General features: G+C 39.8%; 1 protein-coding gene across 3 annotated transcripts in view; it reads right to left on the reverse strand.

Moving 5' to 3' along the window:
* acacb (acetyl-CoA carboxylase beta) overlaps nucleotides 1-18900 on the reverse strand; it is a 141444-nt gene that overhangs the window by 18469 nt on the left and 104075 nt on the right. For all 3 annotated transcript variants that reach the window (XM_087999927.1, XM_087999929.1, XM_087999928.1), the window contains 7 exons: nucleotides 18173-18442; nucleotides 15393-15490; nucleotides 12904-13024; nucleotides 9841-9951; nucleotides 5317-5460; nucleotides 725-845; nucleotides 348-444 (listed from right to left, as the gene is read on the reverse strand). In XM_087999927.1, coding sequence (XP_087856053.1) covers nucleotides 348-444; nucleotides 725-845; nucleotides 5317-5460; nucleotides 9841-9951; nucleotides 12904-13024; nucleotides 15393-15490; nucleotides 18173-18442 — 962 coding nt within the window. The remainder of the gene's footprint in view (nucleotides 1-347; nucleotides 445-724; nucleotides 846-5316; nucleotides 5461-9840; nucleotides 9952-12903; nucleotides 13025-15392; nucleotides 15491-18172; nucleotides 18443-18900) is intronic.

Consider the following 18900-nt stretch of genomic DNA (forward strand, 5'->3'; position numbering starts at 1 on the left):
CAGCAATCTAGATTTGTTCAATATGTTGTTTCAATTGCACGACAGTGTAATCTTTTGCTGTAGATTCTGTGCCTTATGATCCTGCTGCACAGCTACCTAATGAAAGAGCAGTGCTCCGAAAGCTAGGACTTCCGAATAAATCTGTTGGACTATAACCTCGTGTTGTGTAATTTTTAAAAGTGTCATTTAGTGACATTATTGCTCAATTAAAAAGTAAGTTTGCTGTTAATTCTAATATGTTATGTATCAGCCTCTTTCATTCCTTCACACTCTGAACGGTGTTGGTGGTCTCTTTCCTATCTTTAGCCTGAAAACATTAGACTGGATTACTATTTACTGGTTCTTACCTTGCCCTTCCAACAATTACTGTTTGAGCCCAGGGTTTCATGATTTCACTGAAAGATCCATGGTCAAAGAAACCACTCTGCCAGGCACCCTTGATATCTGCAGAGGAAGACAAATCACAAAAGAAGTAAATTGTTGCCTCAATTAGTCATGAAGTAGTACAGTCTTGTCAGTGCTTATCCTTTACCCAACCACGTTTGCTAGATATTCCCCCATGCATTACACTCATTCGACAAGTAGCATGATGTAGTTTCAACAGCTTTACTTATGAGATAATTGTAAATAATTATAGGAATTTTTAGATACAAACAACATGTTCTAAATTAAAGCTGGTCTTCAAAACCTCACTGATTGTCCAGAATAATGAAATTACTCTTACTTGGATGAGGTCTGCCAGCTAGCATCCATCGAGGATCATATGGAGTCTTGGTGGGGACAAAGTCAATTTCCCTCTCAGGACAATCCTTTGGGGAGACTACAGGCACTGGACTTGTGTTGTTCTAGAGCAGCCCAATAAAACAAACATTCATCCAACATGTAAAAGACATGGTACAACGTAGCCTGATAGAAATTAATATTTAATCTAATCAGAGTTAATTCCTTGACAGAGGGGCAGGGAAAGCATGTGACGTATATATTTGGAATAACAATATAGGAACAAGATATCAATATTGTTATTGCTCAATATGGCCTGAAGGGATGTCCGAGATGTAATGGAACAAGGGAACAGATGTTAGACATATTAATTAAGAAGTAAATGGGTGTGAATTGAATATATAAATATGTCAGGCTATCAATCAGAAGAACAAAAGTTTTATGAAATATAGTTAATCGAAATAATACTCTCAATATAAGTATGGATTTTAAATCTGTTCAAAAACATTTTGCCTTCCGTTTATAACAGAGTTGGGAGAGAATTGTTGAGCTGAAATGTAAAGTTTTGGGGTATGATTATCCACTCCGGTTTTCTGAAAGTAAGCCTTATGGCCAGTGGAAGAATGAAGTGGCCATGTGGATCTGGAGTTGCTTCTTTACAAAAGAGGATCCAAGAACAGCTTTAGTATTTTTGATGCCATGTAAAAACAGGATAAAAAGCAAAGTTTTTTCCAAATTGTAACCGACTAATTTGAACCTGAAAGAAAGGTGGACTGACTGTTAAATTAATGATAAAATTGAACAAACCAACTGAGGATTGTACCCTGGAAGAGTACAAAATGGGAATTCAACAAATTGTTTGCAAGACAGCAGAATAATCATTTGGAAATTCCCTCTGTGCTGGCATTTAAAATTATTGCCAAAGCATCAACAGTGGATAGACATTTAGTTTTGATGGTAACTTCCGAATAAACGTGCACTGATAGAACAAAGGTCAGAAGCACTATATAAAAAAAATCCTAGGAATGAATTTCTTTCCAGCAGGTTTCACATTGCAAAGGGGACATTCAATTTATCCTCTGTTTTCCTGTTGTACTAATGTTAACAAATTGGTGAGACTGTCTAGACTTGGGTCGTAGGTGAAAGTACAAAAGGAGAATTTTAGGTCAGTTATCCAAAGAATGTGTAGCTTTATCAGGTATTAAGTAGGCTTTAAATTGGAAGACCACAGCTGAATTCCTGCATTTGAACTTAGGGAGATGTTGATTGGAGGCTTCATTTTTCCCAGGGTAGAAAACAGATTAAAAAGCTACTTTAACATGTTTTATGATAGGAGGCTTGGAAAGTCAAAGGCCTGAGAGAATATCCTGCATCAGACTTCTGTCAACCTTATTACATGTCCCACCAAAACCTCAAAGCTGAGGAAACAAGGGCGGTGAAGAAATTCACCCCCTCAAAAAAAGGAATAACATTTTTTGTAAGTGAGTGAGGCTTCTGTAGGTCTGAAACATTTGCTAACTTTTAAATGGTGAGGGTCCACCTGGCCCAGATGGTTTTCAAGTTGAATTCTGTAAAGAATTTACAGGAATATTAGCTGGTCCACTTGTGGACATGTATAACTACGCATACAGTCAGGACTGTCTCCCGCCTTCGCTGAAAGAGGCAAATATCTCTCTTATCCTTAAAAAAGGAAAGGATCCAGAAGATTGTACGTCATACAGACCAATAACCTTGCTAAATGTAGATTTTAAAATCCTTTCTAAAACGTTAGCATCGAGACTAGAAAGGGTATTGCCACATATCATAAAGGAGGATCAGACGGGGTTTATTAAGGGCTGTAGATCATCCAATAATATTAGAAGGGTTTTGAATATGATTCAAGCCTGCCATCAGGGAAAGATACCAGGAGTAGTAGTCTCATTAAACGCGGAAAAGGCATTCAATAGGATTGAATGGTCATATTTGTTTTACACATTGGAAAGGTTTGGCGTTGGACAGGTGTTTACCAAATGGGTCTCAACATTGTATAGTGATCCTAAAGCGGTTGTGGTTGCCAATGGATTAGATTCGGATAGCTTCAGTGTGGGTAGGGGCTGCCGTCAGGGATGTCCTCTCTCGCCATTGTTATTTATGCTAATAATTGAACCACTAGCAGAAGCTGATCCTAATATAACGGCCCCGAGGATTGGTACAGGTAAACATAAAATTACCCTTTATGCAGATGATGTTCTTCTATTCCTCAGTAATCCTCTGATGTCCGTACCTCGCTTAATCCAAGTTATTAATACATTTAACGCATTCTCAGGCTATAAAATTAATTTCTCAAAATCGGAGGCTATGCCAATGTGTGGCCTTGCTATGATACCCCACTTAGTGGACGGATCCCACTTTCCCTTTTGGTGGTCCCTGGAGGGTTTCTTATATTTAGGCATTTTTATTACCCCAGTATTTGGTCAGTTATACAAAGCTAACTTTGTGCATTTACTGGAAAGGATAAGGCAGGACCTCCAGCAATGGGGAGACCTTCCAATTTCTTGGCTGGGTAGAATAGCACTAATTAAAATGAATGTCCTGCCCCGTCTCCTATACCCCATGAGAATGCTTCCGGTGATGCTGCCGAGGCTGGCACTACGTAAATTATATGGCTGGCTGGGTTCCTTTATCTGGAATCATAGATGGCCCCTCATTAAGCTGAAGAAGCTACAGCTTCCACAGGCAAGGGGAGGATTGGACTTCCCAGATTTTAGGAAATATCAGTTAAGTTCCCTATTAAGTTATATAGCTGATTGGGTCTTGTCTGATCCGCAATCAATCTGGCTGGACATCGAGGCTTCTCGAGTAAAATGCCCATTTATTAACCTTTTATTTTCAGACAAGAGGAAAATCATTACGGATCACTGTAAAAACCCTATAATACTAAACACAATTAAAGCTTGGAATATAATGCAGCAAAATGAGGGCAACTCACATAAAACATCCCGCTATGCGCCGATAGTGGGAGCATGGGGATTTCAACTGGGGTTTACAGATGCCACTTTTAAACTCTGGAGATCCAGGGGTATCTCATGTCTAGGGGACCTATTTAAAGATGGGGTCCTGATGTCTTTTGAATAGCTGCGTCAGAAATTCGGATTACCTAATGGAGACCTCTTTCGATACTTCCAAATTTGAGATTATATACAGAAGAAGACTACGTTATTAGATAGTCTTTATAAATCAGATAGAGAATGTAGAGTACTACGACCAATGGGGGTATCTTCCGTCAGTACTATTTATCATTTACTACATGATGAAGTATCGGGAGATATGGACAATCTGCTTAAAACATGGGATCAGGATTTGGGACTAGAAATCTCTATAGAAACGTGGAATGACATTTGGGAAAACGCCAGAAGAATCACCATCTGGAACAGAATTCAGGCTATCCAGCTGAAGATACTTCATAGGGCCCATATTGCACCAGATCGATTGGCAAAATTTAAGGCAGGAGCATCTCCAATGTGTCCCAAATGTAAAATAGAGGTGGGCACTCTTGTACATTGCCTATGGACCTGTCATAAGATCCGTAGATACTGGACTAAAGTAGCAAGTACCCTGACAGAAATTTTAGGAACGGAAATTAAAGTGGACCCTGTATCTCTCCTTTTGGGCTTTTCGAACTTACCCTCCCTGGATATGCATGGGAAGAGACTATTTTCTATTCTCTCTTCCTGTGCAAGGAAAAATATTTTGGTAAACTGGGTGGCTGAGGGCCCCCCTGGACTTTCAAATTGGCACAGATTAATTATGTAATGTATTCCCCTTGACTTCCTTATAAATAATTTCATAAAATATGGCAGCCCTTCTTGAATTATATGAATACAGATATTTCGGCTATCCTAACAAGGGTTATTATTTAATTGAGATTACGAACCTGGCTGGTCCGGAACCCCTTGAGAGAGGAATCCCGCATGAATACGGGTTTTGTTACATTTGATGTTAACATATTCCGAGCATGTATCTCACTATCCAATTTCTGTGTTATCCGTTGGGTTTTTTTCTTTCTCTTATTTGAATAACGTAAGAGACTTAAATATACACTCTGGTTAGTTGTAGGTTAGATTAGTAGTTAGTTGAGTTTTGTCTTTTTTTCTTTCTCGGTATTTTTCTTTTGTTAAATTTTGGTTATTATTTATTTAAGATTTAATTGTATATCAATGTTTGTACTTGAGAGTTTTGTTTATTTTTGTAAACTTGTAAAAATATTAAATTTCTAATAAAAATATCTATTAAAAAAATGGTAAGGGTCATGGGAATTGTCCTTAAAAGTTTCCCTCCTTACCTCTGAGCAAGTGAACTTGTTTGAACAGTTTCACCCATTATCACCTTTTGAGGAAGCATAATGCAGAAACATATAACAAAATAATAATAATGAATCTTGATCCTAATTTGTTCCAATTCAGCTTGTAAACTGCTCCATATACAGATAACATTCATACTGCCAAATTTCAGTGTAGGTAGTTAACACTTAGAGACTTAGAAGGCATTAAATTAATCTTGTTCCTTTTTTTACAGATTGTATTTACAAAACTGTGCTACAAACTTGCATCATCATACCTTAGGCATGTAAGATAGCCACTGTAAGATGGTATAAACACCCTCAAAGTCATCAGGGACAGTTGTATGTGATATACCATTGTTGTGCATGATATGCACTCCACCCAGCTGGTTATTGGATGTGTACACTTCACGGCCAAGAACCTGTTAGGAATATTGGACATATGTTGGGTTCAGAGAAAAACAAATAATTTTCTTTAAGTATTTGGAAACATAAATTTGCATCAGAGGTAACTGCAGTTAGTTTACACTATCAGAAACAAACTAACGTAACTGCTGGGGGATGACCTACAGAGGAAAGCCATAGCGGTCAGTTCTCTGGCACTGAGCCTGACACTGTGGCCCAGAAGGGTTGGGGGCAGAATAGAAAAGCGCTAGTGGTAGGAGACTCGATTGTTAGGAGAATTGACAGGAAAGTTTTGGGTCAGGATCGGGATTCCTGGAAGGAATGTTGCCTCCCTGGTGCCAGGGTCCGGGATGTCTCTGATCGGGTGTATAAGATTCTGAAAGGGGAGGGCGAACAGCCAGAAATCGTGTTACATATTAGCACCGATGATATAGCCAGGAAAAGGATCGAGGATATAAAAAGTGATTTCAGGGAGTTAGGGTGGAAGCTGCAGAGCAGGACGAACAGAATAGTGTTCTCGGGTTTATTACCGGTGCCACGAGATAGCGAGGCGAGGAACAGGGAGCGGGCGCAGCTTAACACGTGGCTGCACAGCTGGTATAGGAGGGAGGGCTTCAGATATGTAGATAATTGGGATGCCTTCTGGGGAAGGTGGGACCTGTACATGAAGGACGGATTGCACCTGAACTGGAAGGGGACCTGGGTGGAAGGTTTGCTCGAGTGGTTCAGGAGGGTTTAAACTAGTATGGCAGGGGGGTGGGAACCTGAGCTATATACCGGTGGTGAGAGTTGATGGAGATGAGGCAATAGCAAGAGGTAGCGCAGCCAGAGGGAATGAATTTCCTGGGAAAGAACCAAGGGATCAGTTAAAGTGTGTTTGCTTTAATGCAAGGAGTATCAGGAATAAAAGTGACGAGCTTAGAGCATGGATCAGTACCTGGTGCTATGATGTTGTGGCCATAACAGAGACGTGGGTTTCTCAGGGGCAGGAATGATTGCTGGATGTTCCAGGGTTTAGAAATTTAAAAAGAATAGGGAGGGGGGAAAAAGAGGAGGGGGTGTAGCACTGCTAATCAGAGAGGGTATCACAGCTACAGAAGTTACCATTGTCGAGGAGGGTCTGTCTACTGAGTCAGTATGGATGGAAATTAGGAACAGTAAGGGAGCAGTCACCTCATTAGGGGTTTACTACAAGCCCCCCAATAGCACCAGGGAGAAAGCATAGTTCGGCAGATTTTGGAATACTGTGAATGTAGTAGGGTTGTTGTAATGGGTGACTTTAACTTTCCCAATATTGATTGGAATCTCCTTCGAGTAGATGGTTTGGAAGGAGCTGTTTTTGTAAGGTGTGTTCAGGACGGTTTCCTAACTCAGTACGTTGACAGGCCGACGAGGGGAGAGGCCTTTTGGATTTGATGCTTGGTAATGAGCCGGGGAAGGTGTCAGATCTTGCGGTGGGAGAGCAATTTGGTGATAGTGACCACAATTGCCTCACATTCTACATAACTGTGGAGAAGGAGAGAAGCAGGCACAATGGGAGGATATTTAATTGGGAAAAAGGAAACTATGATGCTATCAGACGTGAGTTGGGAAGCATGGACTGGGAGCAATTGTTCCATGGAAAGGGCACTATAGACATGTGGAAACTGTTTAAGGAATAGTTGTTGTGAGTAATGCATAAATGTGTTCCTCTGAGACAGGCAAGAAGGGATAAGGTACAGGAACCTTGGATGACGAGAGCGGAGGAGCTTCTTGTTAAAAGAAAGAAGGCAGCTTACGTAAAGTGGAGGAAGCAAGGGCCTTGCTCAGCTCTAGAGGATTACAGGCAGGCGAGGAAGAAGCTCAAAAATGGTCTGAGGTGAGCCAGGAGGGGGCACGAAAAAGGCTTGGCAGGAAGGATTAGGGAGAATCCAAAGGCATTTTATACGTATGTGAGGAATAAGAGAATGATCAAAGAAAGAGTAGGGCTGATCAGGGATAGCATAGGGAACTTGTGAATAGAGTCTGAGGAGGTAGGGGAAGGAAGCCCTAAACGAGTTTTTTGCTTCTGCCTTTACTAAAGAAAAGGACCTTGTAGTGAGTGAAACCATTGAGGAGCAGGTAAGCATGCTGGAACAGATAGAGATTGAGCAAGCTGATGTGCTGAAAATTTTGACAAACATTAAGATTAACAAGTCACCAGGGCCAGACCAGATTTGTTCTCGGTTGCTTTGGGAAGCGAGAAATGTGATTGCTTCGCCGCTTGCGAAGATCTTTGCATCCTCGCTCTGCACCGGAGTGGTACCTGAGGACTGGAGGGAGGCAAATGTAATTCCTCACTTCAAGAAAGGAAATAGGGAAATCCCCGGCAATTACAGACCAGTCAGTCTCATGTCTGTCGTCTGCAAGGTGTTAGAAAGGATTCTGAGGGATAGGATCTATGACCATCTGGAAGAGCATGGTTTGATTAAATGCAGTCAGCATGGCTTTGTGAGGGGCAGGTCATGCCTCACTAATCTTATTGAGTTCTTTGACGATGTTACTAGACAAGTTGATGAGGGTCGAGCGGTGGATGTGGTGTATATGTACTTCAGCAAGGCATTTGATAATGTTCCCCATGGTAGGCTCGTTCAGAAGGTCAGGAGGAATGGGATACAGGAAAATTTAGCTGTCTGGATACAGAATTGGCTGGTTGGCAGAAGACAGCGAATAGTAGTGGAAGGAAAGTATTCTGCCTGGAAATCAGTGATGAGCGGTGTTCCACGGGGCTCTGTTCTTGGGCCTCTACTCTTTGTAATTTTTATTAATGACTTGGATGAAAAGATTGAAGGATGGGTTAGCAAGTTTGCAGACGACACAAAGGTTGGAGGTGTCGTTGACAGTATAGAGGACTGTTGCAGGCTGCAGCGTGACATTGACAGGATGCAGAGATGGGCTGAGAGGTGGCAGATGGAGTTCAACCTGGATAAATGCAAAGTGATGCATTTTGGAAGGTTGAACTTGAAAGTTGAGTACAGGATTAAAGACAGGATTCTTGGCAGTGTGGAGGAACAGTGGGATCTTGGTGCGCAGGTACATAGATCCCTTAAAATTGCCACCCAAGTGGACAGGGTTGTTAAGAAAGCATATGGTGTTTTGGCTTTCATTAACAGTGGGACTGAGCTTAAAAGCCATGAGATCTTGTTGCAGCTCTATAAAACTTTGGTTAGACCGCACTTGGAATACTGCATCCAGTTTTGGTCGCCCTATTATAGGAAAGATGTGGGTGCTTTGGAGAGGGTTCAGAGGAGGTTTACCAGGATGCTGCCTGGAATGGAGGGCTTATCTTATGAATAGAGGTTGACTGAGCTCGGACTTTTTTCATTGGAAAAAAGGAAGAGAGGGGATCTAATTGAGGTGTACAAGATAATGAGAGGCATAGATAGAGTTGATAGCCAGAGACTTTTTCCCAGGGCAGAAATTGTTAACACTAGGGGTCATAGTTTTAAGCTGTTTGGCGGAAAGTATAGAGGGGATGTCAGAGGCGGGTTCTTTACGCAGAGAGTTGTGGGAGCATGGAATGCGTTGCCAGCAGCAGTTGTGGAAGTGAGGTCATTGGGGATATTTAAGAGACTTCTGGACATGCATATGGTCACAGAAATTTGAGGGTTTGTACATTAGGTTTACCTTACATGAGGATCAACATCGTGGGCTAAAGGGCCTGTTCTGTGCTGTACTGTACTATGTTCTATGTAAGTTGAAAATCGATCATAGGAAAATATAATAACCTAGAAACTTCTATGGGAGCAAAAAACAAAAATCAGGGTGAGTGACTTCTTCTGGGATATAAAAAAGTGTTTGCTGCCAATGGCCAAACAGAACTTCTCAGTTAGATAACAGCATTCTTCTACGTGAAATCGCCTGTTTCCCCAAAACATGCTTTGGCACCTTACTGCATTTAACAGCTTTCTTTATGTTATTGGAGGGAGACCAGCACAGTACTCAATCAGTAGTAGTTCTTCTTGTGCCTCTTTTCTGCTCACTTCCAAACTATTAGGAAGTCCCTCATTAAATGTCTAGGATTCTTACAGCAGCAGGTCCCAATGCTTCACACGTAGTTTTGAGCATGATTTGAAAACAGATTATATGGATCAAATCACAGCAACCCAGATTAATCTTTGGAAACTTCAGTTCCATTATTGATTCTCACTATATGAATCATTTTCACTTTGGAGAATGGTGAAGTAGGCATCCCCTGTTTCATGTTCTTTGTACAGGTGGATTGTTCAACCCCATGATCCATCATATCATCTGGTCAAGGCTGTGGGAATGGAAATTTCAGTGATTTAAATTCAGCTCATAAAGGTTCAATGGGATTCCTGTTTCTACTTTGGCACATTATGTCAGTTATTATAGGAACTTGTACACTTTATTCTGACCTTGTTCAGTGCACTGGCTCCAGTGAGAATGATATGGGAATTTTCCACTTGGATCACACGTTGTCCCAACCTCACTAAGTATGCTCCAATTCCAATTGCACGACAAGTCACCTGTAAAATAACAAATGGGCTCAGTGGATGAATGACCAATAGCCTTATTAACAGTTGGAGATTATATTGACAGGCACTGGGGAAGAAATTCCTTTAAAATGTACTTGTCACAAACTAGTGAAATTCTACACTTTGTTATAATAGTCAAACTTTTAACCCAATTTAAACAAGGAATAGAGATTTTAACCATATTAAGCAATCCATTATGAATTGCATGCAGGTCAATTTGTACTCCAAGCCTTAGAAAGTGGATTTTTTTTAGCTTTAGTTCATTATAGTGGTGCGCTGCCCAGCAACTATCCTTCTGTACTGTTTGCTAAATGCTTGGGAATCATTATCGTTTCAGACACATACTTAACTACATTTTTCTAACAAAATTCTCTCCTGAAGACAGTCAAGTTGCATAAGCTCCATTCATTAGGTCACTGATTTCCCAACAAGGCTTCAGAGGCTTCTGTCAACTCCATAAAAAAAGACATAAATATAAAAATTCTCTTTGACTAGAAACAATGATATTTTATTGTTTCAATGCTCATTTAGATAACAGTAAAAAGGTTTTGATGCTAATTTACTCAGTTTCACAATTTATTTCTTTCTCTAAACATTTACTGTTTGTTACCCCCTTTCCAGGATTGTACTCAAGCTTCCCACTCTACAAGATTATTGCAGCTTAAAAAAAACTCGTCCCATTCAAAAAAGTGCTAATGACTTTCTCTCCAATGATCAGTGATGTCAACCATGTATCAGTTCCTTGTTTCTCAAAAACATTTCCTAACATAGTATTAAGGACCTGAAAATTATTTACAGTACTCGGGTCTCTCCCATGAACCACCAATACTGAGCATGAATAGATAGACACTATCATTTCACTCATAGCAAAACTTCAATCGTTAGAAACCACCAGATCACATAAATACTTCTGCATTGACAATTTACTAAATAATGTACTTGTAACTGAACTTGCATTTATAACTAAAAATAGGAAGTCATATATAAAACCTTCTTATGTAGAGTTATATCCAGTATTTCACTAAATTAAAACCATACGACCATAACATATAGGAACAGAATTAGACTATTCAGTCCATCAAATCTGCTGTGCCATTTGATCATGGCTGATGTGTTTCTCAATCCTATTCTCTTGCCTTCTCCACATAATCTCCTTACTAATCAATCTTTGACTTAAAGACACTCAATGGTTTGATCTCCACAGTCCCCTGTGACAATGAGTTTCACTAATTCACCACCCTTTGGCTGAGAAAATACCTTCTCCTCTAAGTTCTAACCAGTCTTTAGTCTCACCTACTAATGGAAACATTTTCTCCAAATCCACACTATCCAAGTCTCTTAGTATTCTGTAAGTTTCAATCAGACCCCCCCTCCCCTTCATCCTTCTAAACTGCACAGAGTATAGACCCAGAGTCCTCAATCACTCCTCCTTCATCCCTGGAATCATTCTGAACCCCCTCCAAGGTTACCACATCCTTCCTTAGATACATGGCCCAAACTGCTTACAATTTTCCAAATGCCTTATACAGCCTCAGAGTGCATTCCTGGTCTTGTTTTCTAGACTTATTGAAATGAATGCTAACATTGTATTTGTCTTCCCAACTACCAGCTGAACCTGTAGGTTAACTTTAAGAGAATCCTGAACTAGGACTCCTATTACCCTTTATGTTTCAGATTTCCAAAGCCCTTCCCCGCTTAGAAAATAGTGTACACCACTACTCTTCCTACCAAAGTGCATAACCTCACATTTTCCCCCACTGTATTCCATCTGCCACTTCTTTACCCATGATCCAAGCCTGTCCACGTCCTTTTGGAGCCTCCATGCCTCTTTAAAACAACTGTCCCTCTACCTATCTTTGTGGCTTCAAACTTAGCAATCATGCCTCAGTTCCTTCGTCCAGGTCATTAATATATATAACGTGAATAGTTGTGGTCCCAATGTTGACGCCTGAAGAATTCCACAGATCACTGGCTGCTATCCTGAAAAAGACCCTTTTATCCCCACTCTCTGCCTTCTACCAGTCAGTCAATTCTCTATCCATGCCAGCACCTTGCTCTTAATACTAAAGCAGCCTCAGCCCTGGAGCTTGTCTAACAGTCTGGATGAGATATCCTGAACTGGCCACCAAGCAGGCAACACAGCCTTTGGGACCCTTGATCCTGGTCACACAGAACAGTGTCTACAGCCCAACTATACTATTCCAAATTACAACCACATTTCTCTTTTCTCCACCCTCTTGAATGCCTCCCTGTACCATGATGCTTTGGTGAGTTTCCTTAGTTGCCTTATAACCCCCTCTTTCGCCCACACAGGGAGCAATAATCTCAAACCTGTTGGACAAGCTCAAAGGCTGAGACTCTTTCAGCACTACTTCCTGGATCTCTCTATCTGCCTAACTTCTAGTCACACCCTCTGTTACTGACCACTGACTGAATTTGAGGCAGTTAATCTAAGGGGTGTGACTGCCCCCTGAAACTTAGCTTCCAGGTAACTCTCCTCTTCCCTGAGCTGTTACAGTGAATTTATATAATTTCTATGCATTCACAAATAAGTTTCTTACATTTTTAACCATTTATTTTATTCCTAATGGTAAATTTATAACTGTATCATTTTCCCATTCTTATGAAGTATTAGATCTGTCAATGTCTTGTTGGCAATGTCAAAAATGATACATTGTTATCATTTTTATCTGAAAGAATGAACCGATCTCCACCCTAAAACTTGAAATTATTTTTCAGTCCTCAAAGTTGACTAATTAAGCAATGACTTAAACTTGTGTTTACAGTAAAGGGATGCAGCTACATCTAAACAGCAGAACACCACATTGTGGACTATATGATGTAATGCTCATATCGTTATTTGGCATTCCAACAATTGACTCTCTGAGAGTGTTGCCAATAGTAAAGTTTGGGTCGTGCAGTAGGACAGTCTGTTACACTTACCAAACTGATGGTGACAATTTCATTGTAAGCAAGTGAGGATTCTCCAGCAATGGTTCCAGCTCCTCGCAGGTTCTCCACTCCCAGGCCTTCCTCTTTGCCAATAATGTCAGTGATAACATATCTAGAAAACAGAATACAGTCAAGAAGGTCACATGCCCTTTCCCGCACAGGTAATTTTGTTTAAGGGGCCATTACTAATGATAATGCATGTAATGTTTGGCTAAAAACTATAAACATTTTCCCTCAATAGCTCAACACAGCAAAATACCCACTGCTTTCACATCTTTTAAAGAGAACTGATGACTACCATCACAATTTAGTCAATAGTCTTGTAATAAACAGTTTTTGACCCACACTATTTTAGTTGAAGTATATAGAAAATGCACAACCTAAATCTACCAATATTCCTCTACGGCAAGTGTTGGTTCTTACATGAATTTGATTCCTTCCCTTAATTTCAGAAAATGATTTGTCTCCACTCATCATTTCCTTGAGTTGCTGGCACTTAATTTTCATGCAGTGATGCACCAGAATTTGGTATAACAATGTGTCATGCTACTATAATAGAACTGAATGAACTTCCAACCCTTCACCATAAAAGTGTTTAAATAAAGATTGCAGAAAACAAGTGATATTAAGTTTATCGTACTCAAATAGAAAACATTGAAATTATACTTTACTAATGCTAAATGGTCCCCAAAGGAAAGAATTATTGCTCTTTATGATTTGAGGTATAACTTAGTACACAAAGGACTCAGAGATGATGAGCCCTTGATCAATAACAGATTTATTCATTGATTCTGGATTTATGCATACAATTTGACCGCAGCCAAAATCTGAGGACAAGTGTCAGCCATCAGGAACTTTCATATCAGATGGCTTATTTATAGATAAATTCATTCACAGTAGCAATAAAATGTAGCCATTCAAAAAAAACTCAATAATATTGGATCAGGTTATTAGAGTCATAAGGATGTACCGCATGGAACAGACCCTTCCATCTAACTCATCCATGGCAACCAGATATCCTAACCAAATCTAGTCCCATTTGCCAGCATTTGGCCCTTAACTCTCTAAACTCTTCCTATCAATATACCCATCCAGATGCCTTTTAAATGTTGCAATTGTATCAGCCTCCACCGTCTCCTCTGGCAGCTCATTCCATACATGCACTACTTTCTGCATGCAAAGGTTGCCCCTTAGATCCCTTTTAAACCTTTCCCCTCTCACCGCAAAACTATGCCCTCTAGTTTTGGACTCCCTTTACTTTACAATAAAGTTGCCATTGTCCAAGAGGGCTCTCTCTCATTGCAGAGAGATGACTGGTGGTGAGTTTAACTGAAGGTCACCATGCCTTAGGTAAGGGACAAGGTTGAGACGGCAGGACTTCATGGTGACTTCAGCTTGTACAGGAATTAAACCCACACTATTGGCATCACTCTGTATTGTAAACCAGGCATCTAGCCAACTGAGCTAACTGGTGCCCTTCAATTACTGATACAAAGGAGTCTCTAGTACATTGTACAGATAGAATGATCTAATGTGGAGTATGGGCTGGATTTTCATTCTGGTCAGAGCCAAATTGATGCATGTGAATGGGTAGCCATCCCAGTCCATACCAGAAACAGACATGTGCCAAATAGCTAGAGATGGAATATCCAGGCAAAACTTCAAACTGTGTCCACCTCTGTTTAAAAGTTCAACCCCACAATTTTTTGGTTTGGGAAAGTGAGATTTGAGGAGTGATCACACACAAAGTATTTATAACACAAAAACATTCAGATTTATCGAACAGGTCCAATCTTTTTCATTCAACCCTGATTAACATATTCTTTCACCCTTTTATGCTTCCCTGGCATTTAAATACATCCATGTAATTCATCTCAAGTAATCCTTGTGATGGCAAGTTCCACATTCTAATTACTCTACATGCAAAAACATTTCTCCTGAACTACCCTTCTGGATTTATTATTGATTGTCTTATACTTATTGTGCCTAGTTGTGGTCTTGCCTGGAATTGGAAATAGCTCCTCCATCTCTAATAATTTTTTGTCACCTTAAAAGCCTCAATCATATATCTCTAAATAACGTATTAATGTACATTGCCCTTAGTAGTTAATAATGGTTATTAACTGGCTGATGTGAACATACTGTCTCCTGCATGTGAGCCAGTACTTTGCTTCAAGCTGCCATGTCGGTTAGCAATCAGTAACTGGATTGGTTTTTTTTTCCCCCAGTACTTCAAGCAGGAGTAGATAATCTCAACATATAAAATCGATTTCCTTGCAATACAGTTGTTTGAAGAGTGAAAGAATCATTAAAACTCTGTAATCAAGAACACTAAAGCTTTGCTCCACTTTTGTCATTCACTCCATCTGTTTTTGTTCATCAGTATAACCAGAGATGTTACACAATGTTGTCCCTTTTTGGATATTTGCAGTCTCGACATTAATTTCAGATATTCAAATTTTCCTGTATATAATACCCACCTGTACTCTCCATCCTCCTCCACATGTTCACAGTGCACAGAGTTAAAAGGGCTAATTCTGGTGTAGTCCTGAGGTGTCAAGTATAAGTATCTGAAGCCCTGAAAAAACCAAATGAATTGTAGAAAACAAGCATGTAAAATGAATAGTCCAAATGGTCTATTTATATTTCAGTGCTGCAGGGCTAAATGTCACAAACAAAATTATAATGTAATTTAATCTTTGATTCATTGAAAAATTGTTCTAAATATACAATGTAATCAAATTTTGATTATAAAATAATATTTATTTTAATTGAGGGAAATACTGTACTGAAATATTATAATTACCACTTCTGAAATGGTAAAAGCTTTCAATGCCTCTTCTATCTATCAGTGAGTCAGTTGTATTACACACCCCTTTAGTGAAACTAATTCACTTACAAAGTATTAATAGAGTTACCTGGACTGGTTTCTAGTGAGAGACATCCTCTCTCACAAAAGATAGGTACTTATACAGTTATTGAGTCATAGAGTTGCACAGTATAGAAACATACCTTTCGGTCTAACTTGTCCATGCCAACCAGATATCTTAAGTTAATCTGGTCTCATTTCATGGAATTCAGATTCAGAATAATCTCCTCCATGACTGATGATTGCTTAGGTAGGTCAGATTCAAGAAATCATCACTCAAATTTGCCTGGTTTTATCTTTTTTTTGTCTCTGGCAGGCGATCACATTATTTTGAGGGGTGGGAATTTTTGATCGCTATTGTGATGCAATTGAGTGAATCAAGCAGGGTGCAACAGAGATTCTTTACCTCCCCATCATTGTTAATATGCTCATAATTTAAAAAAAAGGCTACAGCAAAATTTGTTTTGAGCCATACATTTACAGCACTGTACCAATATTCATTTAATCATTCACACAATGTTGGTGTCACTGGCAATCAAATATCATCATTGATTATCATCCCTAATTTTCTGGTCAGCTGCCATTTTGAATACAAATGAGTGACAATGCCAGGCCATTTTAAAGGGCAGTTAAGAAGGAACTACATTTATGTGGGTCTGAAAGTCACATGTAGGACAGAGTAGCAGAATTCCTTTCCTGTAGGACATTAGCAAACTAAATGGATTTTTATGACAATGTAGTAGTTTCATGGTCAATATCAAAACTAGCTTTTTAAATCAATTTTTAAGTAATTGAAATTGAATTCCCCAGCTGCTTTGATGGGATTTAAAATTAATTCCTGTGGGTGGTCAGATGACTAGTCCAGTAACAGTACCACAATGTTGACATACCCAACTGACCATGCACAACGAAGAACATAAGAAACAGAAACAGGAATAAACCATCCCGCCCCTCTAGCCCATTATATGTGCAATAAAGTCAGAGTTGATTTTTTTATCTCAACCCCACTTCCCTGACAGTTGCTCACATCCTTTAATTTCCTGAGAAATCTCCGTTGATGTTAATTACCTTGAGTCCCTTACTTTAATCAGGCCCTTTGATACCTTCTATTTTTGATATGTAATTTGTGCCTTCTTCTGTCAAAATATTTGTTCAATTATTACTGGTATATCACTACCATTTCCTGATTCACCATGATAACTTCTGCGAATATTTTTACTCTAGTTACCCACGTCCTTTTTGTACACTTATAAAAGGCAATCTATTTCATTTTTCTGGTTGGTTTACGATTACATTTTTATTTTCTCCTTCTTTAATTAACATTTTGGTCACTCTTTGCTGGTTTTTATTAACCCTCTTAAGCCTCAAGATTACAGAATCATAGAACAGAATCTCAGAATCCCTACAGGGTGGAAAGAGCCATTTGGTCCATCAGGTCTACAAGGATCCTCCAAAGCGCATCCCACCCAGACCTAGGAACCGACCCTATCCTTCGAATCCTGTTAATGGCTAATCCAGCTAGTCTACATATCCCTGAACACTAGGGGGCAATTTAGGATGGCCATCTATCTAACCTTATACCTTTGGACTATGGGAGGAAATCACAGCACCTGGAGAAACTCCATGCAGTCACACAAGAATATTTAAATTCCACACAGACAGTCGCCCAAGACTGCAATTGAGCACAGATCCCTGGTGCTGTTAGGCAGCAGTGCTAATCACAGAGTCACTGTATCACCTCATTATGTTTCTCCTCTTAATCAAATCTGTATCTTCCCTAGTTCTTAAAGAGCTAGTCGTGAATTGAACCCATTCTTTCTATAACACTCTTTGAGTCATACATTTAATTCCATAATCCTTTTGAATCTATGCTAATTGGCACATGGTTCAGGTAGCAATCAGATATTACTACCTTAGATATTTTTTGCTTTAATTTGGACCCTAAATCCTCACTCCCATTCATCAGAATATTGTTCAAAGTCTCCAAATGCTGAGGCTCCTATTTGGAACACAACTTTCTTTCCCCTTCCATGTTCTGTCTGTTTCCAGATTCTAGAAATAGCTTTAACATTGGTACTGGGCAGGCAACACACATCCACAGCAGTCAGACACAGCTGCACAGAAAAATGTCTATCCTTCAAAGTCTGCCATTAGATAGCACATTCCTTTTCGCTACCCCAAATTGAATGGCTTCCTGCATGTTGGTGCTTTCATCAGCTTGCCCAGCCTGTGGCCACTCTGTTACTCATACAGTCAAGTAACAAGAACTTCTTGCCTGTTGGTCAAAATCAAGAGCCTCAATCACTTCGGGGCTCATATCCACTCAGTGGAAATAAGGTGATCTGGAATTGAGCAATTCTTGAAGCAGCGAGAGAAGGAAAACAGATTTACCTTGTATGGATCATCTGGATCTTCCCAGGCCACCTGAAACATGTTCCTTATCTCTTCAGCAAGGCCAATCCTGGCACCACTGTTGGCTGCGATATAAATTCTAGGAATGCCTTCTGCTCTGGCTAGTTGAGATGCCCGCAAGAATAGCAAATCCTCCTCAGGGCCAAATGAACCAATCTTATAAGTGAGATCATTACAAATCACGACAATGTCACGTCCTTCAGGATATTCTGGAGTTTTTAAGTTCATTTTCCAGGCCACCATTCCTACCTGAGGGAAAGTCCAACACAACCGTATTTAGTTCTTAGAGGAAATAACTGTGTCAACGATTGAAGAAATATTGGTTGATATGGAAAGGAACAACAAATGTCTGAGTAATAATTGCATAGAACAACAAATGTCTGAATAATAATTGCATAGAACATGAAAGTGACCTGTAGGAATACAGCAATGAATCTAACAGTAAGATTTATAAAGAGAACTAGAATTGTTCAACAACACCATCATTGAAAGTGTGGTAAGTGGAGTTGTAAATTCTTCAAGGAAATTAGAATCAGATTCTAAGCCCTTGTAAGGAGATGGCAGCCATGATGTGGAGGTGCTGGTATTGGACTGAGGTGGACCAAGTCAGGAGTCACACAACACCAGGGTTGTATCTTAACAGGTTTGTTCGAAATCATAAGCTTTCAGGGTGCTGCCCCTTTGTCAGGTGAAGATAGTGCACTGCT

This window comes from Chiloscyllium plagiosum, unplaced genomic scaffold (assembly GCF_037043375.1).
Source record: "Chiloscyllium plagiosum isolate Xiang-an unplaced genomic scaffold, Cpla_swu_hap1 HiC_scaffold_24, whole genome shotgun sequence".
Lineage (NCBI taxonomy): Eukaryota > Metazoa > Chordata > Chondrichthyes > Orectolobiformes > Hemiscylliidae > Chiloscyllium > Chiloscyllium plagiosum.